Raw genomic sequence first — 26,650 nt, 5'->3', positions numbered from 1 at the left:
CGATTTTTGTTTATTATCGTATGATCGCAAAGTATGGGATTCCGACATTCTAAATCCGCCGGCTGGAAAAACAAATTCCGGCGCGTTTCGCCGGCGCGGGCGCGGCGGTGCATGCGAAGCACGAAAATACAACTTCGCAACCTTGATCTGCGAAACGGAGCCATTGAACGAAGCCGAAAGCCTCGAAACTGGCTTTAACCTTGTGCAAGAGGAACATCCCGTATTATCCCTCCATTGATCAAATCATGAATTTGGAATGCGGCATTACTCAACGTCTCTGAGCAGACATCGGCAGTTGTGCGATTTCAGTTTTCACTTTACGCGCTCTACAGTGTGAAAGGCTTGCGCGATGGCGTTTATTGACAGACGGCGTCACTATACGTAATATTGAATGCAGATAACGATTGACTCCCGAATCGCCGAATGTTATTTTGCATTCCGGCACGTACCTGTTATCTCGAGCGCCGCGATTTATCAATTAAATCCAAGCGCACTGTTGGCGCCGTTCTCCCGAGCAGAGAACTCTCAAAACGATCTATTAAGTGTTGCTTCGTAATTTTTAATATCGTTAAGAGTTTTTAATGTTTTATTTTTTAATATGTTTCGTTGAAAAATGTAGCAATTTTAAAATAATAATATTGTCATTGTGTGTGTGTGTGTGTGTGTTGATGCGCAATAGTTGCAACAGTTATGATAAATAACATGATTAATTATTATGTTAATAATTAATGATTAAATTAGAAATTCAATTAAAAATTAATTTCGTAATTAATTCAAAAATTGTTGTCTCTCTTTTACCACAAGATCTTTGGCAAAGTTCAATAATTTTTAATCAGACAATTAATTGCACGTATGATTATACTACATACATGAATAGTAATCTGATACCCATATTTCGCAAGACGTCAATCGACTATGGTAAATGCAGATCGTTAAATCCATTGTAAATGTATTACTATAGGACGCACCAACCAACCAACCGGGATCTGGAAGGTCGACGGAAGGAAAAGAATTTGAGGGGTCGAGTGGTCCACGGATAGTAGATTTGTATACGTGACCCTCTCCCTCTCCCTCCCTCCCTCTCTCTCTCTCTTTCTCTCTCTTGAGTCATGAATAAAACTGAATAGCCGAACCGGTAACCTAAGCCCGAAGTCATTCACCACCTGTTGCTTTTGTGTTTGTACACGTCGGCCCTTTCACAAGTAAAACGACTCTTAGATCGATGACTACTTTTTTGTCACCCTTTAAACCTAAGCATCCGCGGCATATCTATGTATCGACGATATATTTAATTGTTATTTCATTAGATCATCGAAAGATCGTGTATAAACTCGCATATTACATTCGCATTTTCTTCGCTCCTAAGCCTTTTCAATTTTCAAGTCGAATTTTCTTTACTAAAAATTTCACAACGACATTATCACGTTATTAATAAAGTTATTCATAAGACTAATAATTAAGACAATATATTTCTCTCGCACATTTCTACATACTTGTAGCAAATTAAAATTAATTTACTTAGCGACAATGTATATTTAACATCATAGATCAAAAATTCGTAAATTGGTATTAACAAGTATAACTGTTTTATACGATTAACACAATCAATAAAAAGAATCTGGAATGAATAAATAAGATATAAAAAAAACACTCCAAATAGATTACATTAAACGATTGCATTGATTAAATCTCGGCAAAAACACTCGCATCGATAACATTACAGGTGTATCCAGTACGCGCGAGGTGGCTTTGAGAAAGGCTACATGGTTCATAGGCTGCCTAACGTGCTTGGAATTACGTAGGGAGATATGTCCCCGGCGTTTAACACGGCATTGCAAATTATGTCGGTTACGCCGATTAAACATAATCGATAAAATCAATCTAAGTAACCCCTCGGTTCGCCGCGCCGATGGCGAGATTACTCGGAAGCGCTGCTTCGTTATAATTTCGCGTCGTGTTATACGGCAGCGAAAAGAGCGACATTAATTCAATCTTTCACGCGTGTACGAGCGAGAGCAGGTAGCGGCGCGCTCTTGTCACAGGAAATTAAGATTAACATTCAGAAGTGGCATGTACGCGAGGTCGTTAGCGATATTTACAAGTGTGTACGCCGGAGCGATAAACTCGTTACTGCAGTTACTCCCGGCGCGTACTGTAAAGCAATAATCGAGTCGTTATCCCGCGTTGTGGGCGAGAGAGCCAGAGCTCATCGATGAGGCTACAGGACATTTTACAGCGGTCGCACCTTGCGCCACCAACAAAACGGCTACATGCGCGTCGTAAAAAGTTGCGGGGCGCCTGACGACACGTAATAATTCAAGAGAATAAACGTTTTGGGAAAACGGGCTTTAGCTTTTCTTTACATTTAATTTACAGCTTCCTACTTGGCTTTTCCTTCAGGAATGCGTCGCTGTGTTTTTGCGGCCACCTGCCAGTGCACCAAAGCTGGAGGCACCCTACATAAATCTAGCGGCCAGCATCGTACTATAGATAGCATTTTCGCGAAGAAACACTTGGGGTGTAATCTCACCGACGTTGCTTCTGGTTAAATGTCCCCTAGTGTTATCGGTGTCGAGTGGTAGCTCACCCGTTGAAGCAGAATGGAAGACGGGAGGGCAGGTTGCAGCAGAAGAGAAGAAGCATTGGCCTGGCAAAGTGTTTAAGAGCGTTATCTTCTCAGCTATTAGTCTTTCTTGGTGTGTGGCCTCGGGTCTCACCGGTCGTCCTGCTCTTGGAGAGCACGAGCTCGAGCAAGGGTTAAGTTTAAGTAGCCCCCTTATCTTGACTCACCATCTACACCCCGAGAGATTCATGGAGAGTCGGATCAAGAAGAGTCAGAGGAGAACGGACGGGACGAGGCGCGAAGATCGACGCGAATTCCGTCGCTTCCGATTCACAAGGATAGACCGTACGTGCAGAATACTCGCAGTTGCAACTCGACATTGATAGCAGAGAACAAATTAAACAGTCCCGAAATACTTCTGCGTTGATATATACAGGGTGTCCCGGGTTTTAACCGACAAACTGCGGGAGCATATTCTACCAGTGGAAATAAGAAAAAATTCTTATATCGAGTTTGCTTAGAAATGCTTTATTACAAAGTTATAAACCAATATTCAAAAGAAATATGAGATAAGTAACAACGGATTTGTTCACAAAAATAAAAATTATCTACGCAATGATTTAGTGACGCGTTTCAAAATGTTGTCCTTGCACATCGATGCAAGCTAGACATCGACGTAGTACAGAATTTGTTACGGTACGACATTCCTGAAAATTTTGTTGCATCTCAGTAACTGAATTAGTAATTCGTTGCTTTAAATCTATCTGGTACTCTCCTGTTAGGAAATCTACGTTGATACTCTCGTACGGCAGCTCGTGCATTTCCGTCACAGAATCCGTACACGAAATGAATATCGGTGTATTCCTCATTTGAAAACACTTTTGGCATTCTGATAGTAATTGCTAGTTGACACGACGATTGAAATCTAACAGCTACTCTTGTGAAAGTAACGATCATACCGAATCGTTTCAACATAGTGAACATGAATACACGTGAATACACGTAACATAAACATCTTCGACCTTGCAAATTCTACACTATGTTCCGTTGTTACTTATCTCATACTTCTTTTCAATATTGGTTTATAACTTTGTAATAAAGCATTTCTAAGCAAACTCGGTATAAGAATTTTTTCTTATTTCCACTAGTAGAATATGCTCCCGCAGTTTGTCGGTTAAAACCCGGGACACCCTGTATATTCTGTTTTACTACAATGTCCGGTTAATTATTACACGATGTAATTAGAAAAAAATTGGATAGCAGTTTAAAGACCAAGTTGTCGCTGTTGATTTTTCTAGAACATCCATGCACGTAAATTTCCTCTGTTGAAAACTCGAAACTCTATTCTGGTAGTAATGAATTTTTGTCACGTGGCTGCTCCTTTCTTGGTTCAGGTGACAGATTGACGCCATAATAATTGTAGACAAATTTATGGCAATCCTGATCGAGGGGCGCCAGACGTCCAGTTTAAATAACAAGTGGCTGCGTCCTTTGTTAATACGTTGGTTTATTAATAGGACCTACTGCAGAATGCTGAATCCCGTACTAGCGCGGTATGGGCCCATTGTGGAAGGGAGCGTGCGGTGCACGTAATTCCCGCCAGATTGATGGCCAACTATTACCGAAATTTATCACGCCTGCCAGGTGACTATTGTGACGTATGTGTAAATAAAAAAGCGATCCTAGCGTGGAGGATGCTTCTATGAGTATAATATAGGATATCGAAACGATTATCTCCAAATTCTGCACGTTATTCCACGTCGTAAGTGCCATGCATCGAATTTTGCAAGAAAAGATTTAATTTTGCTTACATTTACATATATAAGTATACGTATATCCAGTATCAATTACTTTAAGAAACGATATAATATTTTTTAATTACATGTATTCATAATTATAATTTATTCTTATATATAAATTTAAATTATATCGTCTTTCTGTGAAATAGATTACAGCAAACCAAACAAGATTTATGTTAAGCAAGACTTAAAGCAGGGACTAAAAACTCTTGTCACAGCTATGATGGAGAACCTTGCGGATTTTGCTAGGAGGTCTGAGCAACAATAAAGGATCGTACCTTCGTTATGACCGTTATAAAATCTTATGAGGATCATAACATGATCATGATGCGAATAACAGTCCTGACTGTTGTGGTTTCTCTGGTCAGGCCCTTTTCAGGATTGCAATCTTTTGTACCATTTTGACCCGACGACGTTAATCGAGCCATAACAGTGATAAATCCGTCTTGATTAATTATTAAAAAATGTAAGTTATCGCTTTAGTGAGTGGATCAAATTCGCATTTTAGAATGCCGATAACTCTCTCGCTGAACGTTTCACTGCATCGTAAAGATATGTTTAAATTATCCCATTAGTTTGCACCAATCGAATCAAAAACGCTATAAATTAAACAGTATTATCTGTAGATTGTGAACGCTTTCTATTCGACGTGGCGTGCAATAATCTCCGTTATTTATTGAACCGCGATAGATGCTTCCGTAAACACGAATAGGATGTGTGCAATTTACAAAGAGTTAACGTAACGAGCTATTATGGACTAGGCTGTATTTTATCCCACTAATATCCCTTGTGTCTAAAGATAGCACTTTGCCATTTTTAAGATCTAAAAACCGATGTTGCCAGCAAATAAAGACATAACGTAAATGTTGAACCGAAAAAAGGTACGTATTATAATCCAGAGACATCTCAGTTTTTACTAAAGAATTTCCATTCGTTCTGTCATAAAAAGTATTTTACATTAAAATGCCCTTTATAACAGAACGAATGGAAATTCTTTTGTAAAAAAAATGAGATGTCTCTGGATATTTATAAATGTATAATAGTACTGTTTTGTAAAAAAATGAGATGTCTCTGGATATTTATAAATGTATAATAGTACTGTTTTTCGAAGGCTATTGTAATGTAAAATACTCTTTATGACAGAACGAATGGCAATTCTTTAGTAAAAAGTAAGATGTCTCCGGATTTTTGAGTGTGTCGGACGCAAGCTGTGATAACGGGAAAGATTTATTGAGAAGTAGTCACGGGTGCCAAGCCAGAATGTTAGCATATAGTTATACAGTTGCAGTCAAATTTCGCGATTCTCCACGGTGCAGATCTGACTAGAGTGCAAAAGGGCCAACTACCGTGCGACAGGGCGAGTTAAACTGTTAACATAACAAGGGAGACCCTTTTTTCACCACGGCAGCCTAAATATTTGTATGGAGCGATTAGTTTCGCGTCCAAGTGAAACGCGTTTCGGGGACAACCAAAATTTTACATTTCTACATTGCGAGGAAAGAAGAAAATTCGATCCTTTCTTCTTTTCTTTTCTTGCCTCTCAATATACAAGCATCACGAGTGAAAGAAAAGAATACAGAGAAAACAACGAGAAAGAGCGTGACAGTGCGAGTTGGTCACACCTAAGGATTTTCCATGTACCTAACGGTCATTGTTTAACGATTGACGGTATGGGTCACTGTGATTTCTGGCAAGTGACATACTGAGAGAGACAGAGAATTGTGTTTGTCCAGCTTATTCTTCGAGCTGAATAACTTAAAGTTTCTCTCAAGTGTTACGTTCCACAATGTAACATTTAAGGTAACATTCCATAATGTGAGAGAAAGTGTCTGTCTTTGCATGTTAATGTTGCACGTTAGTACTAGAATTTTATGTATACACAAAGGACTCTATTTTCAATGGCTAATATTTTTTTAAGCGTAAAATTTAAGATAATACTAAAAATGCGGAAACGCTTCACGATTTTTCGTGTCATTCTTGCGCAGGGCCATGCTAATCTCCTCTGTATCGTTCCAATTTTAGTAAAATTTAAGATAATAATATTAACAATTTAGTTCGTCAACTCCTCTAATCAACGAACAAGAAAAGATTAGTTATTGCGTAGCGCGTACGTTGCCAAGATAGAGAGTCGTCCTTTTTCGAATGCTATAAGAACATGAAGGAGAAGAAGAAGAAGAAGAAGAAGAAGAAGAAGAGGAACGAAGAGGCAAGTGAACGCGAAAGGGCTCGTGCTTCCGGTCGATCGCCTCGTTAGCATCGTCGTGTTTCCAGTTGGTGAACGATAACCGCTCGTTAACGGCGATTAAACGGCGAGCTAAACATCGTGGTTCTGCGAGACGAAACAATCTCGCAGGCACGTTGAGCCCCGATTAAAATAAACAAGGTGCTGCTCGCCGCCTCCCGCAATTGCTCGCTCGCTCGCCTCCGAGTTTTGTTACTCTCTTCGCCGCTGTTTTCGCACGATATCCAATCGAGCAAGTTCGTATTTCGAATACACGCCGCGCAATCAGGTGTTGCCCGCGTTACCAGAGCAATTAGTACCTTTTAAAATAACAGCGACAAGGAACAAGCGAGAAAGCGTTGACGTATAAGATCTGAGTTGTCCGGGTTAATAAATTATCGTTGCTCATACATGCAGCACTATGCAATATTTAACGCGATAAAGAGATCACAGTTAAGAATCACATTGAGGATTAAGAAAATGAATATTTGCAAAGGCAATATTTCCCAAAGGATTTTCTTCTTGAAAAATACCGGTTCCAATTAAATAACACAGTCCTATAACAAATAAATAATCATACGACTCTGTTGCAATTTCTGACAAAATCTTTTAACTTCCTCCCTCGTTTATTTTTGCTTTAGTGTATACTGCAGCGCAAGACATTTTAATCTTGCGCTCAGATATTTCCAGATAACTTCGATTTGATAGACATGCGGCATCGGTGAGCGAAACTCAACGTCGGAGACGTAGAAAGGAAGAAACACCGAGAATAAGAGTATATAAAGGAAGAAAGAGAGAAGAAGAGAGAGAAAGGTCGTGAGAGAGTCCGGTGTAGTGTGCCAGCAGTTACCGGTGTGTGAGTCGGGCCTTAATAAGATGGAAAGAGGTGCTTTTATGTTGGTGGATGCACGAAGAGGCGGCCGATAGAGGCAGCCGAAGGGCGGCAGAGTTTACACCTCACCTTGAAAAAGCGTCTTCGTGCCTTATCCCGCTCCTCTCCCTTTCTCCTACCTCTCTCGGCTTTCTCTCCCTCTCCTTCTCACTTTGCTTCGTCCAGCACCTCTTCCATCTTCTCCTAGTTTTCTTCTTCGTGTTTGCCCGCCTCGTTAACGCCTCGCGGCCAGAACGGACGCTGCACACGCAGCTATTTACCAGCCGCCTCTTTGGTCCATTTCTCCCTCCATGTAGATGAAGGCCTCCTTCTTCGCTGAATGCTTCCTCGTCGTGAAATGCCGATATTTTTAACCCTTTTAGGTGCCTTTACCAAAATACCGTATGCCCTCCTCCCTTCCTTCCACCTGATTCCCGTCTTTCTCCGTATCGTAATATTAATAAGCGTAATTTGATGATGCAGCTTAAGACTTTTGTCCTTTCGAATTCTTCGCAATGTCGTTCTGGTAAATTATCTCTCACTGGAATAGCATGCGACATGTAAGACATACTCGAAGATGAGAATCGATCAAAGCGGGAGAAGGACATGGAATTTGTTATTAAACATGATTTCACTGCTAACAATATCTATTTATATTATAAAAAGTTGAAAAATAGTAAAGAAAAGAAAGAAAAAGACTGATTCAGATTTGTAAATTTTCTAAACTTTCTACAAGATTACTATGCGCGTCTCTATGACAGTTTATAAAATATAAAGTTTCTCTTGACGATTCGAAATTTTCATCGATATATCGCATTTGATACCGTATTAAAAAAGGTATTTGGAAACGGGACAACGTAGAGAGGTTTATACGAAACAAAAACCATTAGCAGCCGCTATCGTCGTCATAAGAAGTTAAATTAATTACTGAGACCTAAACGAGGACACGGTGGGATAAAGAGCAAGACGAAAAAGCGCAGAAGACGGAGTAAGAATAAGAGAGATAAAGAAAAAGAGTAGCGTTGCATGCCGTTAGACATTCCAGGACCCTGATGACGCGTTTCAAATTAGGACGATACAAATAATGAGTCCATGGGGAGAGAAAAACCGTTTTGCTGAGGTCCCGCAATTCCTCGATGCAAAATTCCAGACTGCCGGTCACGTTGCCTTGCAGTATCCATAGTGTATACCGTGAAAAATGTAGCCGGTTCTTAAAAGAAGCCGAGATGTCGGCAAGGAATTTCGAGGGTGATTCAATGACTGCGATTTCCAATTTGCTAATATGATTGACGATAACAAGACTAAACAATTTGCAACAAGTTAAAGCCTAAAGACTGATCTCGTGTTGGAATACGCGTTAATTCATGATAGTATCCCATTATATATACAGGGTGTCCCGGGTTTTAACCGACAAACTGCGGGAGCATATTCTACCAGTGGAAATAAGAAAAAATTCTTATATCGAGTTTGCTTAGAAATGCTTTATTACAAAGTTATAAACCAATATTCAAAAGAAATATGAGATAAGTAACAACGGATTTGTTCACAAAAATAAAAATTATCTACGCAATGATTTAGTGACGCGTTTCAAAATGTTGTCCTTGCACATCGATGCAAGCTAGACATCGACGTAGTACAGAATTTGTTACGGTACGACATTCCTGAAAATTTTGTTGCATCTCAGTAACTGAATTAGTAATTCGTTGCTTTAAATCTATCTGGTACTCTCCTGTTAGGAAATCTACGTTGATACTCTCGTACGGCAGCTCGTGCATTTCCGTCACAGAATCCGTACACGAAATGAATATCGGTGTATTCCTCATTTGAAAACACTTTTGGCATTCTGATAGTAATTGCTAGTTGACACGACGATTGAAATCTAACAGCTACTGTTGTGAAAGTAACGATCATACCGAATCGTTTCAACATAGTGAACATGAATACACGTGAATACACGTAACATAAACATCTTCGACCTTGCAAATTCTACACTATGTTCCGTTGTTACTTATCTCATATTTCTTTTCAATATTGGTTTATAACTTTGTAATAAAGCATTTCTAAGCAAACTCGATATAAGATTTTTTTCTTATTTCCACTAGTAGAATATGCTCCCGCAGTTTGTCGGTTAAAACCCGGGACACCCTGTATATTTTGTCCCGTATTTATACATGTTTTTGTAATATTCCGTTGCGCGAGAGTGTCATTAACCCCTATCAATATTTTATTCGATAAAAATATTGCCGATAAAAACGTTGCTCGATCAACGATCGATTAAGTGAATACGCTTAACAGCACAATCTTCGTTAATATATATAATCCTCGAGGAGAAAATATCAGTCAGCCAGTCGCATGCGTAAAGTTTTACGCACGAGCTACATCGTATGATCTTGTTATTTACAGAAAGTAAGCAGCGTTCACCGGATGAATCGTCATCGACCTACTCACAAGACTTGATCACTTGTTAATCCCTGCTTTCGTCCGTCTTAAATCACACGTGAATTTACCTGACGTCAGATAAACGGCGATAAGAAAATTGATGAGACACGAGACGAGACTGATTTCGCGATGAATTATCGGCCGCTGGATTATTCATAATAGTTGTCGGGAATCTAGGCGGATTTCGATCGCTAAAGGCATTTTCCGTTCAAGGAAATGCGTTTCCCAGGTATTTTCGAGGTGAAAATGCAACAATGATCTTTAATGCTCGACATGGATTACGAGGGAAATGGTATCAAATGTTTCAACACGCTCGACACGGAGGAGACAAATATTTCTCAGAAAAGAAGCCCTATCGCTGCTGCACTAACCCAGAGATACGTGGCCAGGAGAAATCGATGATAGATGGAATTCGAGAAGCGGCCGATCGAGACGCACAAAAACCAAAACAATTTTAATGATATCGGGTTACGATTTTCGCCGGTGGAATTTTTTTCGTTTCCACTCGCGTGCGACAGAACGACCGTACGATTTATGTACGGAATAACAACGATAACGAATAAAGTTATGCAAAGAAATAATGCAAGTTATTCCACGCTTGTAACGATTTTATTTTAGCCAAATGTTTTCGGCGCAGATTATATCTGTTAACGAAAAAAAAAAAGATGGAACGACGTAAATCGCACATCTAATCATGATTACACCACACGGCTAACTGAATCCGACGACATCATAATTTCGACGCATAATTTTATTTTGAATAATGCCTCTGCCTCGTAATTCGTTCACGCGGCAGATTTATGTCGGATAATCTGCGTCGGCGATCGAAACGATGCCAATTTAATACCTCTGCGATACATGGAGATCGATGGTTCAACGTGCCCTCGCGACTGATATCGAGGGGGTGCCTAACCGGTCTGCAAGACGATACGACCACGCGGCTTTAAAAAATTGGAACAAATTAAAAACAGATAATCAGAGAGCGAACTATTAGGCATTAATGTGAATAAAAAAATGCAAAGCTAATTTGTACTAGTTTTTGATATTTTCCTTTAATGATTCACTAGTTGGCTAGGATAATTCAAGATTTGAAAGAATGCCGAAAGTCTTTTTTGCATAATTTTATATTCTGTCGAACGGTGAAATTAATCATTGATATTTTGATGCGTAGAAATACAGATATAGAAATAAAAAAAAGTTTCCTAGAAACAATGATGTTTGTGCGATGAAAAGATGAGAAAAAGATCGGAGAACTGAAGATTTAATACTTCCGTTCGTTCGACATCCTCTATCACGATCGATACTTGAAATCTTTCGTGAAGTTTATTATGGCAACAAAAATGACGGCGGGCAGAACCGGTCGTAACGCGATGAAGAAGAAGATAGCATCGGAGAAGATCAGGGTATGATCGAGAGCTGATATACAGTGTAAAGTACATCAAGTAAAGGCGCCGGTAAAAACGGCAGATTCGACACGTGCTTCGTACTCCCATTCGTATCTCCGATCGTGATTGGCACTTCGATCTTCTTACAAAATTTATTATTGCTCCGGGAATGAAGAACCGGTCTGCTCTAAGTGAAGTCGAGTGGGAAGCAGATGGGAAGGTGAGAAAATGGATGGCGGGAAAAGATGAAGAAAGCTGAAATCGCAAATTAAACATGTATTTCATACCGGCATAGGTCTCTAAGCAAATTTAAAAGGTCGTAATAACGTAATATCTACACAAGTAAACATTTATTTGGCAGTCAGTTAAATAAAGACATTTAATTTGATTTGAAAGAAATTCCATAAAAACATAATAATTAATACAATTTAAGTTTTTATAAATTAGCTTAAATTACTTGATTTAAAAAAATTGAACAATTAAGTCACGAGCCTCTATTATTATCATGATTTTCTTGTTTGCTAATTGCATATTTTTAAAAGTTTTCTCGTTCGTGAATTCTCTCTCTCGCTCTTTCTCTCTCGATTTCAAAATTAATATAAAATCAATCTCGGAAACGAGACAAGCGAGAAGATCGCGAAAAATTGTGACGATCGAAGATGCTGAAAAATGCACGCTGCAGGGAAAAGAAAGATTACAGACGAGTGATAGAGAGAGAAAACGTGTATGAGGGAAGGGAAGTGGTCGGTTACCGCCCCATTAATTAACTGTCCCTCTTCGTAGTCCTCCGCCCTCGACACTGTTCCATCAAGAACCTAGCCATTCACAACTTGTTGCATTGCTCTCTCCCCCTTTTGCCTTCTTCGTTTCGTTCTGTCATGTCGCTTTTTTCTCTCTCCGGCAGTTTCTCAAATGTACAGCTAATTATATTGAGACACAAGAAGAGATGTAATTACGAATTAACGGTCGTTATACATTTTATCATTTCAACCGTGAACGTTGAGTCTAAAACACGACACACGTAGGCTGAATTCAAAATAACGTCACAAAATTTATAATCGCCTTTTTTCTCTAGTTTTGAGAAAGATAAACTATTGTTTATCGTTTATCCTCCATTAATCATTATATAAGATTCGCAGAGAAAGCTGAAGTGCGTAACAAGACTCGGTTATTAATTCGGAAAGGATAATGCATTGCGGACAGGTACGAGATAAATAAGATGGCAAAAGATTTAATGCCGTTATTTAAGGGATCTTGTCGTCGGTGGAGATCCCACGGAACGCAAACGCAACAAACGCATACACTAGCAAGACCATATCGGCAGGGACGATTACACGCCGTGGAAGCCATTGTTGTCGTTCTATGGAAATTAATTGAATGTATTTGAATAAGCACGTTGTTCGCCGCTTGTTCCTACTTGCCCACCTACGCCGAACACGCGCAAGCCATAAACTGTAGTCGCGGTCAAACCCCTACAGGACGTTCCAAAGGGAGGATGACGCTACGTGAAATTTGCCCGATCCGAAAAGACGCAAGTTATCTTACCACGTAATAAACATAAGAAATTAATTTGTACATTTAAGTACTGCATCTTACACACATCTGAAACCAGGTAAAGTGTTGGCTAAATTTTGCACCCTTCGTTTCGTGTTAAATTACGTGATGCATTGCGATGCGTCGCGCCGAAAAGAGATACGAGTCGCGACGCCCGTCCCGAAGAACACAGAAGCCGCGAATAGCCTTCGATAAATGTACGACATCATCGTAAAACCGAGAGCAGTAAAATGTCTGCAAAGAAAATAAATCGCGCAGTGGTCGCGATTAATTACCCGAACCGCAAAGGCGTCATTAAATGCGACTGTGACGAACTGTCGCGAGTATAAAATAAGAATAATAAAATTGTGATTCATGGAAAGGTAAGAAAGCAAAGTCTTTGCATCTCACCAAGTAGGGTATTGCATGCTGCAAAGCCAAAGAGTGGTTGCTTTTCGTCAAAGTTATAATCGATCCAGATTTTCACTTGGATTATCCAGTAATAATCAATTTGGCATTCGAATAAGAAGTAATAGCTGTAACAATGCATTATCTAGAGAGATTATTTAGCCATGTTCACAAACCATTCGAAATATAATTTCCTTACAAATACAGATCCTTTATCATTAAATAATTAAAAAATATAGCATCATAGTATAGATCGCGAATACGATATAGTACAATGAATCAAATTTGTGGAGCATGTTTGAATATTAACAATTCCAACATTAACGACTCCAAAAATTTGGCATAAGGTGCCAAATCTTTCAAAAACATGCTTTATTCTCTGCCTTTTTAAATATTTCCTCGTTTTCATTTTAATAACTTCTCAAAAACGTTTAAAAATAGCTCATAAGACTCTTTATCCATTATCTTATCGCAAAGTACTGTATTACAGGATGGTAATTTTAGCCTTTTGTCGCGGACGTTAAGGGAGGCAATAAGTCGATAAGTTATACGGAGTTGACGCGCGCGGCGAAGAAATGCGGAGGAGAGGAAAAAAGGAGAGCCAGGACTCGGACGAAGATCAGGCAGTGACGATTCTTTCCCACGTCGGTCATCGGCGACCTCAAACTGGTCATCGGATCCTCGCTTGTAGTGAATGAAGGAAGTGGTCGGCAAGATCTCTTTACAGCGAAATCCACTCCACATCTTGCAAAACTTTTTTTTCTTCTTTTCGCCCGTTTCTTTGACAACGATGATCAATCGATTTAAAAGGATGCGATTATTTTTAGGCCGTATTCACATTGAGCGCAAACATTCTCAGATGTATTATATATTATTTGCGATGTAAATTCTCTAAGATTTATAGAAAAACATTATTTTCTAGCGTCTTGTAGCAACCATGTGATACAATTGACGCGAATGCGATCGTCGGCCATTTTTATATTTCGTGGTCCAGCGTAATCGCGATGAAGTCATCCCCGCGATCAGTACCACAAGATTCGACGTTATATGACGATATCGCAAGGCGCTCAGCTCACAGACTAAGTCCGCCATAAGGACGAGCAACGCCATGACGTTCTTTTGACCCGTTTGACCCCATGCACACTTCTCACGATGCATTATGGCGGCCGCTTGGAGCCCTCGGCCCTTCCTTCATCCTTTCCCCGTTGAAACTCGGTGGACCAACCAGATTACGTCCTTCTCTCTTTCTTGCTCTCTCGCTTTTTCGCTCGTTACTTTTCTCCTCTCGCGCTTCGCTCTCCCTCTCCCTCTCCCTCTCTCTCCTGCTATTCTCTCTCCGCTATTCTACCATCATTTTCTCTCCTCGTCTTTCTTGTTGTCGCCGCATTATCCCACGCATAATCGAACACCGCGCGCAAGAAAGAAAGAACGCCGCGGCTTTCGCTCCACACTGTTCCTTTGGTGCCCCATACGCCCGGTCCCGGTTTGCGGTTTCCGACTTAAGCGCCGTTCATACGAAAGTTCGCGAGAAATCTTGCCAAGATTTTTTTCGAGTATTCGTCCACTTCCGAAATCCACACGACGCAAGGAACTAGTTGGTGACGTCGCAGACAGCAACCAGGACTCTTCAACAATCGGAAAGGTCTAACTGGTCGAAGTTGAAGCTTCACTACGCGACGAAGAAGACAACGGCAAACTTATCGTCTGATATAATGTGCTAACGTAGACGTAACCGTGACATGTAATTTAATTCTAATGAAGTAACGGCACCCAGCATGATGATCAAGTGAGTCAGAACGCATGATACAACCACAAGTTGAAGCACATCCATCCGTGATAAAGACAATAATGCCTTGGCAAATAACGCGCGAAAAGATATTTTGGAGCGTGGGCGAGGCTTGATGACACGTTCTGTTAGCGGGTTCCGCCCGCTCAGCACTGTATGCATCGTGATAGATGAATCCCGATGAGATCCATTAGAACGGAATGGTGATAATAATGACGACGATAACGATGATGATAGCCGAGTGGAACAGGAACACCGGAATACGCTGCAACAGCCGAGACTGTTTCCTCTAAAAGGTTGCATCCTCGACGGACAGACAAGTCCGTATAACTGGTTCTGTATGCGGTATAAAACTGTTCTCGTCCTGAAACGTCGGTGGAATCGCTTTAATTAGGATTCATCTACTTCAGAGAGAGGAACAATGATGACTCATATTCTTCGTAATTCCCCTTTATCAGTCCATCTCTCCAGCCGATGAGAAAACGCTTTCTAACTCCCGGAATGTCATCCAACAAAAATTCCAATAAGGCGAGGAGAAAAGGCAGCTACCATGGTCCATGAAGAAACAAAACTTTTACAAACAATTAATCGCAAATATCTTGAGGGAAGAGGTCGTAAAGGGAGGCTCGGGGGAGAGATGAAGCTTCGAGCTGAAGTGTCCTGGCCGTTTCGGATCGCTGATTAAATCAAGAGGACGTAGAAAGAAATACAAGAAAATTTAGAGGAGGGAGAGCGATTTGTCGCTGTAAAGATATGAACGATCGCATCGGGGTTAACGGCGGTAACCCTGAAGCCCGGACGTGCGGGAAACAAATGCCCGTGGATTTACGAGGTTATACCTTGGAAGATAACGGCGCGCGAGAGAAGATCGAGGTAGTAGCGTCTTGAAAGGAACGTTAAAGCAGCGCTAATCCTGCGCTCACATTAGTAAAACCTGCCACGGACAGCCGGCAATAAGTAACAGCGGATACGAGGAGGATACGCGTACCATGGCTGCGAAAGTTCGAGTATATTTATGTTTATCGATCACGCGGATTTTTCTGTTCTCGGAGAGATCAAAACGAAAGAAAGAGAGAGAGAGCGAGAGGGAGAGGAAAGGAGAGAGAGAGAAATAATATATGCACACATGACTGAAAAGTTACATTGGCAATGATTCGAAACATATTGCGACAGTGAAGCCAGCTGCGTAAATCGTTGCTATTGTCCGCCAGCAAATAGATGCCTGTTCACCGGCGCGGCCAATAAATAAATTCTCAGGACGTGCGATCATTTATAGCAAACGCGCGTCATAAATTTTTGCGGGGGCTGCTGCAGGATATCGCCGTGAATTAACCGGTATCAGCATGACGAATGCTTAATTTTCCCGAATGCCATTTTTTCTCTGACGGATGAATTATTGTCAAACCCACGCGTGTGGGTCGATCCCCGCGCGAGAACTCTGTAATCAGCGCTCTTTTCTAATCGATGTACGATCGCGGAGTAACGTTAAGCGCGGTTAACGAACGGGAAAGCAGACCGGCCGCTATTCATCACTTTCCAACCACGTCGATTATCGTACTGTTCTAATCCATTGGTTGTCAAATGACGGGGTGAAGTTACTTTTACACAAGCGCATGCTAAAATGATTCTGCTTGTGGCCACCACCACCTACATTCTACATTATGGCGTTTCTATGAAACTACCTCTTCTAAAGCCTACTTTTGAAAAAAGTCGATTATTATTGTGCCTAATGTTCTTTGAAAAAGGCAGTGTGAAAATATCGCTGAGAGGAGAGAAAAAAATGTACCCAAAATGCCATGAGCGTGCATTAACTTCTCTAAAAACGCTCGCAGCTTTCCTTTCTTTACAGTTTTTAATGAAGCGGTATTAGTGCAGGAGATTCTTCATGGCGTAGGATTAGAGAAAGCGATAGCTTTGACGAATGATGATGCAGCTCGTGAGTTTTAATCGCAAGCTTTATAGCATTAGGAGTGTATCACTGTGCCGCCACGTGCTCCTATCATATTACCCGGTTCATCAGCCGTCATCAGACACCTGCAAGTCACTGCAAGCAACTCGCGATTGTGTGCATTATTATTACTTTCTAGTTGCACCTTATCTTATTATGCTGACTTCTCAACACAGTGGTAATATTACTGAATCTGCGACTACTGAACCGGGGACTATAAAATGCCGCAACGCACACTATTCATGTACGCATATACATTTTCAGCGTGTTAGTTAGTTTCCTGCTTTCGCAGTTACCAGAAAACGATAACTCGGGACCAACAATCGTTTCTGTATCCCTTTGTATCACTCTACTTCAGGAAAATTAGTCATCTAAGCTAGCTGCGTTTACTATTTAAATCTTTTAAATTTCAATAGCCAACAATAAATCATTTCCGCGCACTACAATTATTCGATTCGAATTTGCGAAAAGGTTTACGATAAACATTGCAAAGCAAGCAGAGAGAGGAGGACTCGAAAGGAGAAAAGTTGGCCGGGAGATATCGAAAGAGTTTCGTATGGAATATGGAGCGTGGAAGCGGGGAGCGAGGACAGCGGAAAGAAAAACGAGGAGTGCAGCTATATTAGGTTTATTTGCCATAATTGGGGGAGCTTTAACGCGCTAAACCAAACACCGGTTATGGCCGCCATAAAACTACCCACAATCACTTAGAGCCGGCGCGCGGTACGCGCTTTTTCCCCCTATTTATTCCGCGCGACCGGCGCTGCTGATGCTGCGCTGCGCGCGATCATGGGGATGAGAAGCAGGACGAAATACGGATAGACAGACGGACGAACGAAGTGGAGGATGAGTTACCAGCGATTTCCTATTCCCCATCAAGTCCGACTTCTGGCGTGCACTTTTTATTGTTGCTTAGCGCAATTCTACATTCCCTCCTCCTGTGCCGAAATCCTCTTCTCGTCACCGCCGCCACCGCATTTAAAACGGCTCTCAGATCTCGTGGAAGATGCATTATACTTGTTTTTTCGAGAAAAGCCAACACGAAGTTCGCACCGAACCAGTAAAATCTGCGGTGTGCCTCAAAAGCACAGCATGTATCACCTGACACAGAAAGAAAGAAAGGATGGCAAGAGGGAGGAAGATTGACGATGTTGACGGCGGCTATCTTGGAAAATGTGGGGAATGCTACAATATTTGAATGAATGAAAATACCGCGCCGGCAATAGACTCGGTGCTGGCAAGCTCGGAACGTTTGTCAAGCGGCCCCGCGTACCAATAAAGACCATTCTTTTATGCGAAACCTGAGTAAATACAAGACAAGAAAAGAATCAGCCTTTGTATTTGCATTTCTTGTAGTTTTGGACTGTTAGTTTACGAGCGACAACTCACGATACAAACAGTGACAGCGCGATAGGGCGCGCAGGGGTGCTTAACAGAAAAACTAATGCCGACAAAGAATCTTGCAACTTTTTAACGATCTCGGGAAATCGATTTAGGGATGTAATATAATGCGAGAAAAATGTTGAAGACATTTACATTGATATCATAATTTGTTATCGTTATTTACTAAGAGCAGGTTTTCTATAAACTAACAATTTGAGATTGCATAGATACATATTATATTTAAATATTTTTTAGATAAGGCTTGAAGAATTCTGAAAGAAGAGTTTTGTCCGCCAATGCACCACTATGCGCGGCGCCGAGACTGCCTTTTGTGTTGACGCGGCGACGTCGACTTACAAATTGGAATACAACGGACCAGGAGTTAGGAGAATCGTTTCACGCTTCGCGGGGGCGCCAAGTGGAAGGCAAACACCGATAAAAAATGCATGAATAAAGCACTAATGGAGCCTCCATGGAAGAGAAATAAACCTCGAATAGTCTGCGCTTCGTAAAGGTGATGACAAGCGAGCTGAGATCGAATATCCTTCTTGAAAGAGGAGAAATGATTCCCATAACATTGCGGATGGTTTTTGAATCTTAAGTGACATTGCGCATATTTTTCGAAGGAAAATAGAATGGAAATTCGAAGAAACGACGCTACACACCATAACGCTTGGAACATGGAATCGTATAATCTGTCATCATTAATCTGATATATTGTGTTTCCTCCGTTGGCTTCTTGAGGAAATTTATGGAAGATACATTTTTCATAAGCCTGAAGAAATTTAATTATTTCGAAACTGATAGCGAAGAAAAATCATTCAAGCTATAGCATCGTATGTAAGCGATCGATTTCATGAAGCAAGTATGATCGAGCAGCTTATCACGCGGCTAACATTTCACGTGAATCACCCGCTGACATTTTAACGATGTGAGCAGTCAGTTTGTCATACAGTCCGGAGAGTACGGTGACACGCATTAAAGGAATAATACACGTTGCAGCGCCATTCACGGAAGACGCACTCGATCGATATATTGGAAATCGATATGTTAGAAATTAAATCGAGGTATTTTGTAAATGCATCTATAATGATGTATTACTATGTAGGCACTTTGCCTAATTACCTCTGTACAAGCGCATAATTTTTCTATGAGCGATAATACGCAGAAGAAGTTATCGTCATCACAGTCTGGACTGCAGTCTGTCATTCATCGTTTAGCACTTTTTAATTAATTTTCGTTGTCTAAATTTCTAGTCGGGAATACTTTATTTATCCGGTTAGTATATGCAAGAAACGCGCTGTTCTTGATACGTCGCCATCCAATGAATCATCGCATTATTATTAGAGTGAAATATAAAGATCGCTGATTATACTTTTTCCGAGACATAGCTAATGGATACCTGCACCCAGATAAACTGACGAGGAAGCAAAACGAGAAACTTGACGATCCCGATAACGTTACGTTTGATTGTCGCGTTAATTAATATGAGATGCAACCATGATCAATCGATCGATTGACCGTATGATATCTTTTGTAAACGCCGTGTCGTTTCGTACGATGATTCACCGGCGCGGTGATTTTCTCAAGGACGGCCGTTTTTATCACAACGTGATAAAGTTACGTTTTCTCACACTTTGATATTATAATGGTCATGTATAAAAATAGTCTTTGAGAATACCTGAATACCTTATGCAAATGACAAAGTCTCAGTATCAAATTACTATTGTTTAAAAGAAGCGCAACCGAAGCGATGTATGAGCATACTTTAATTAAAGCGTGTCTTATATTTTGATATAAAAATGTATTGTGAATTTTTATACTTTTCTAAATTAGTATAATATTGTAAGTTTTCACTTCTTTTATGTTATCATGATTAATAGATATTATATCATTTGAACTATAGTTTCTTAGGATACTTGTAAAGGCGCAAGTAAACGAAGATGACATGTCAACATTTATTTTTGATGGTCATAACTTTGTCCGTTTATTTCGTTTATCACTTTATTATTTTACTGAAATTATTTAAAAGCTTTGCAATTTTAAATTGATAACACCTTGTAGTAGAGTTGTACAAAACTGACGTATTATTTATATTAAATAAATTAGTTGGAGTAAAACTTTCTAATTCTTCTTGGACAGTGACATCTGTCTTTATCTACTTGCGTCCATTACTTAAGAGTGACAAAAAGTGCACACGTGTTCACCTGTGTCATGAGACGATCGGCGCCGGTACCTTCTTCGTCTTTGAAGACGATGTCCATATTGTAATTGGGTACCAGGTCTCGGAACTTGGGATCATATCTAGACACTCGCCCCTCGCTGAGTCCGCTTGCTGGCAAAGTGTTCTCGCTGACATTTGGCACATGCTGTTTGAAAACTAGGGGAGTGAGCTTCCTCTGGTTCGGCCGTCGGCCGCCGCCCCTACCGGGTCCGCACGCCAGGGCGAAGCCACTGTTATCGAGTACGGGCAGCCAAAGGCCGAGGATTAACAAGAAGATATGAAGGAACGAGGCGCACGTGCCTGCGCGTCTCCCGATGACACAGTGGTGGCTCGCCTGGAGGCCGCGGCGACGATGATGATGGTGCACCATAATCGCGTGCCTCTGCCTCGAGGTCGACCTTGCGCGGTCAGTGCTCTCGCCGTCTCCAGAACGACGACGACGACGGCGACGGCAACAACGACGATGAAGGTGACAATCCGGATGATGTTGCGATGCCGATTTTTCTTCTCCGCTTCTTGCCACTGACCTCACTCACGCTTAACCATAACCAGGGCATCACACAACCCCCGTACGCGCACTCTTACCACCGATGTGATCGTAATTGCGTCGATAATCACCGCGCGCAACCGAACAACCGATGGCGGTTCAACCCGAGCGCAACGCGATAGATTCGTGATCGATCGATGAATGAAACCGAGCGACCTTCTCAAGGGTTGAAAGAAGGTTCTTCTCTTCCTTCGGTGGATATCGTAAGGACACCTCTGCACGATTGGTGTCATCAAGTGGTACCGAGTATGTAGTGAGTGGTGCCAGAGAATTTATGAGGATGGGTTTCTCTGCATCCCAAAGCGATACGTCGGTATCTGAGCGAAGAACTATCCTAAGCTGGGCTTCCTCGATTGACCGACGCTGTTGGCACCGAGCCCTTTAAATTCTCCTGCGCCAACACACTCCCGTCTTTTCTCATACGGAACGGAACCCCCTGCGATCGTTTTCGGAGAGAAGGTACGTGCGGGTCGACTCACTTGACTGAACTCGGACAAGCGCCGTCCGGAAGCTAGCGCACGTTTTCCGGACAAGCTGGTGGTGGGAAATGCAGGATAGGTTTTGGTGGGTACTCCTGCGTTGTTTCTTTGGCCTGACCAGGTCCAGGGTGCCCCTCTTCCTGCCCCCACCCCGCGGCAAACGGCCGACGAGACCGCCGCCGCTGGCTGCTGCTAGCTGCTGGTCCCCGTGGGGCTCTCGCGGTCTCCAAAGGTGGTGGTGGATGATTTCGCCCCTCCACCTAGGGCCTTCTGGTACGTGCGACTGACGTCATCAGGCCTGCCGTACCTCTATTGGCTGGGGCGGGGCGTTCGTCAGGTAAACGAAGACAGGTGCACACAGCGAAGGGCAGAAGGAGAGAGACAAGCGGAAAGAGACAGAGTGTGCAAGAGAAAGGAAAAGAGAAAGAAAGAAAGAGAAGAAGACTCGAAGGAAGATCTTTTAGCTTTCTCTTTCTTCGACTAGGTATAATCAGGCTCTCGTTCCCCCTCCTATTGTCTTTTTTTATCTTTCTGTCTCTTCACTCTCTCGCGAGCCGTTTCTTCGTTGTTCTTCGTTCGTCTGTCCCTTCGTTTCTTCTTCTCGACTATTTTTCTCTTCGACGTTTCTTGTCTGCCCCACTATCATTGATCGGACAGTACTTCTTCTTCTCCTTCTTCGTCGTATCGTCTCACCTCGTTACACCGTTCTTCTCTTCATCGGAATACGTCGCCTGCTCTCTGCTCTCTGCCTCGTTCTCGCTCTCCCTCCACCTTTCTCTCTTTCTCCTCGCTTTTCGCGTTCCCACCTTTCTCTCGGTTTGGGCCTCTCTACGGATGCAAGACTATCCAGGACTTTCCGCGGAGATTCTCAATGATTTTCTACCCCCATACATACGTATCGATGTATTAGTAGTGCAGGTAGCACACGAGCCGTTGTAAATGTTGAGTGTCTCGTGCTTACAAGACTTACAAGGACAACCCTGACTTCAAGCATCACGGGGCTTCATTTCTTCTCCTCTTTTTCTTCAGTTTTTTTTTTTCCTCTCTCGTGTGACTCCGTGTTTTTCAGAAGCTAGTTTACTTTGATGTACGGTTCTCGCACTTTGTGAGATTGTTCGTAAAGCGACGTCAGATCCGGCATTTAAATGCAATCTTTTGTGGTTTATATCACGTTCAAATAACACAGATACAGCAAACGGCTGTCAGTACCTAACAGTTATCGTCTACCGGTCAGTGCTGTTAAACACACGCGTCGGTAGACGTAGACCATTTATTTTTCCAATTCCCCAACAATTTGTGAGATACGTCAGGTGAGAGAGAATGAAAAACTGACCATTCTCTAATCACCTGTCTCAAATCGTTGCTACGTGATTACTTATCGCTGTCACACTCGATCACATTCCCTCGCGAGAAACGCGATCTAGTATCTGCATTAAGAACCGATTGGACTAAATGCTAAATACCGTTGATCGGCATCATGCGGTACACCGGGCGGACAATTTGTACGCGGCCGAACGCGGCTGTGTAGCGACTGATATCGCGGTCTACGTCTACACTGCGTGCAGGGTGGAGAATAAGCGAAGAAAGAGGGTTACAGCAAGGAGAGAGCTCGGTTTACTGATAATAAACATCTTTTCTGAACACAGACGATCATTGGTGCGTTCGAATTTACACAACGTCACGCCGAAATATGCCTGTGGTATTCTTGCGATAGCTATAACGAGCGTTGTTGCTAGAAAAAAGTGGCCCGTTCGACCGGGAAATAGTTCCACGATTCTTGAGTGATCGTGTAAACGTAGCGTTTTGCTTGTTGGATTCCATGAGTCACGGAAGAAAACGAGATAGAAGAATAAATAACGCTCGTACTGATCTTATTAAATGCGGCAATGCGTTGATTGATACAGTTGCAATCTATAATTATCAAAGACACTCGCAGTGTATGCTAAAAGAGAGTACATTCCTATTTTTCTGATGTACTTCAACGTATTGTAATTTAATGACTACAAATCGCCGTTCCGATACTTCAACCAAATACTTGTTATCGCTTGTCAACACGATATGAATACATGGAGCAAGCGTATCATAACATCAAATTTTATCATCTTTAGGAAGTAGATTTTACATTTCTCGATAAATATTAGACGTGACCGTTTCAATTCACACATCATTTTATATTAAAAATTAAAACATTAATAAGATCGTAGCTGAAATTAATGTCAGAATCATTAAAAAAAAGACACAAAAAATATATAATTTTTATATATTTTCAGACAGATTCCCGACTCTTGATGTCGGAAAGCAAAATTAATTGCGGATTCTAGAGTACGTGCTGTGATTTTCTAGGACTTCCTGAGCAAGTCCGGAAACACAATAGTCACGTTACGAGCTGTACACATCGCTCTACGCGGAAAGAGGGAGAATTACGGCCCAATGAAAGTATAAAACATCGCTCGTTAACGGAGCCAATGCCAGAAATCGCTGAAACTTGCTGGCAATAAAAGGTAACGAGTATTCGCGGGCTGTAAACATCCGTGGAACGCTACTCCGGAACATTTCATAATCCTGTTACGAGGCACTTTGACTTTCGTGGCAGCTGCGGTGGCGCGGATTGGAAATAAAATTTCTGCTATCGAGGTGCAAGTAACGGCGCAGCGTTGCCGTGCCGTGTAAGATCGTTGCATCGTGAGAAAATTTAAAGGAAGAGAATTGTCAGTAGACCTGTACGAACGCGCAATTAAAATTCTTCTATCGCGTCAGCCGAGCCGTCCTCTCGCGAGACTTCACCAAGCCTGAATTACGGGATCGCTGAAAATTGCATATTACTGAACCCAGTCCAATTTCATTGAGCAACTTATCATTGATATATTCGACAAAGTTTACAATCACAAATAATGATTGTTCTTGACAATTTAATTTAAAAAATTTAATTTCGCATTAATTAAAAAATACACACGTGATAGATTTGTCTTTGAAGTGTCCTGTGGAATAGCATGTGTCCAGTTTTCGCGAGAACAGCTAAAAATGAAAAATTTATTCGAAATTATATTATAATTATAATTTTTACAACGCAGCTACGTACACATAGAGGTATATATACATACTTTTCAATTTTTCAATCAACAACTTTTTATGACTGTTTTTTATGTCGAACCGCAAGATGTTGACGCAAGTCGAAAGTTCTTCTTCACGCTGCGAATTTCGATGCAGGCAAGGTGCAGGTTTGTGATGCATCGCCGACGTACGAGCTCAGCTGTCTCTTTTTCGAGGTAACACGATATCCCGGAGGAACTTAATGTCGAGCAAAGGTAACACCGACCGAACGACGGTCCGAGTGGGTCTTTCGTGTAATGGACGGCTCAAATATTTATCATCGGCCGCGTAATTTAAGGTGCGTTTAGCAAACGGAAGACGACGCGAGGAAAAACAAACAGGGCGGTGTGGCATAGCCGGTGAGAAGGAGAAAACGGGGCAACGGCGAACGAAGAGGAGGACGAGGGAGATGCGAGAGAAACAAGACGGGGGTCAAGAACGATAAGCGCGAGCGAGAAGGCGCCGAGGGTGAGAGAGGCGGAAAGAGTAGCTCAAAGGGGCCGCCACGGGGCCCACAGGGCCTTGTGAGAAGGCGCAAACCCCAATAATAGCACCAGAATTTATATACCTGCACGAACTCCGTGGAACGGTCCCGGGGATGAAGGAACCGCCGACTCAGGGACAGCTCATTGCTCGGCGCTTCTGGATAATACATTCAATGATATTCGCGAGCTCTCCCTTTGATCCAATGCTCGCTGGATAGCTTTCCGTCAAACCATTCATTTGCTAGATGCAGTTACGACCGGTAAATAACAAAACGGCAATTTCTCTCGTGACAATTCCAAAGGTGTGTTACCGAAGAGCCGGTACTTTTGTGCGATCTACGCGCGTACTTTGCAGGATAATTCCCCGAAGGGCGTATCAATTTTGATATCAAGTGCACGCGTCTCGAAGCGTCTCGGCCCTGGGTTTTGCCGCCGTTTAGCATCCTCCATCGGTTGGAAAAGGAAACCGAGAAACGAAGAGAGAGAGAGAGAGAGAGAGAGAGAGACTGGAGGCAACAGTTCGTAGCTGCCTGGAGAGCGAACCATCCATCACGGACGGCTCAAAGCCGTATCTTTTGGTGACCGGTGCCCGCCGGCACTGTGCGGTCAAATATTGTGAAAGGTCCAGAAAAGGCAGGAACGTGAAATAAATTTGCTCTGCCGATGAGAGAAACAGAGAGAGAGAGAGAGAGAGGGGGGGGGAGGGAGAAAACGAGAACGAGGGAGAGAGAAGGAAACAGAAAGCGAGAACACTAGTCTCATTCCCTTCTGGTCAGCTCGAAAGGTTGCGCCTTGTACTTGTGCGTGTCGAGATGGAGAGGAAGAAGGCTCTTTAACCACTGTCGGCTCTTTGAACATTTGCCGATCTCTCTCTCTCTTCCTCCCTCCCTCTTTTTTCTTTCATCCCTTCATTTCGTCTCTTTCTGTCTGATGTGCTATCACTTTCTTTCTGCTTTTGCCTCTTTGTCTCTCCCCAGAACTTACTTCGTATGTATAAAAGCCGATCCGTCAGAGAGCAAAGATAGCAGTTACACTCTTTAAACCTGAATATGTGGAAACGTATTGTTTATACCCCGAATTATTCACGGGCAATTCAGTTACATTAGATCTCTTGCTCATATTTTTGTCAGGAGAGCAAATATATGAGATTAGTATTGCGCGAATCCTCGTTTTGTCATTTGCATGCCTGCAATTTAGAAGGAAATTCACGTTCTTTGCCCTAGAAGATTGCTTCGACAATTGAAGTTGATATGGTTCACAGAATTCTCACAATATGAAGCGCAATGCTTCTCACACATACGTTTTGTGAATGTGGGACTTCAGTTTAACACCTAGCCTTGCCTAGCTTTATTATTAAAAAAAATAAGCTGCTCATAACCGGATTATCGGAATTTGTTAGTCGAAAAATTCGTGAAAGAAATGTATCGGAAATCAATTTTGGCTGGTGTGGCAGCGACTTTCCTCAGCTTGGAGGCATCTTGCATTCTCA

The 26,650-nt window shown here is 41.9% G+C and overlaps 1 protein-coding gene and 1 non-coding gene across 2 annotated transcripts in view; both read right to left on the bottom strand.

The window, feature by feature from the left end:
* The window catches only part of LOC105285888 (sonic hedgehog protein A), a 32,728-nt gene extending 11,797 nt beyond the window's left edge, over positions 1 to 20,931 (bottom strand). Inside the window, exon 1 of the mRNA XM_011350418.2 lies at positions 20,544 to 20,931. Within this exon, the coding sequence (XP_011348720.1) occupies positions 20,544 to 20,930 (387 nt within the window). The 5' untranslated portion in view covers position 20,931. The remainder of the gene's footprint in view (positions 1 to 20,543) is intronic.
* LOC113562224 lies at positions 6,303 to 6,409 on the bottom strand. Its single transcript, XR_003406737.1, has one exon. It is a non-coding gene; the product is annotated as a U6 spliceosomal RNA (small nuclear RNA).
* Positions 20,932 to 26,650: the final 5,719 nt, after the last annotated feature.

This window comes from Ooceraea biroi, chromosome 6, assembly GCF_003672135.1.
Source record: "Ooceraea biroi isolate clonal line C1 chromosome 6, Obir_v5.4, whole genome shotgun sequence".
Taxonomy (NCBI): domain Eukaryota; kingdom Metazoa; phylum Arthropoda; class Insecta; order Hymenoptera; family Formicidae; genus Ooceraea; species Ooceraea biroi.
Note: the sequence above shows the minus strand (reverse complement) of the source record. Positions and strands in the feature narration are given on the sequence as shown.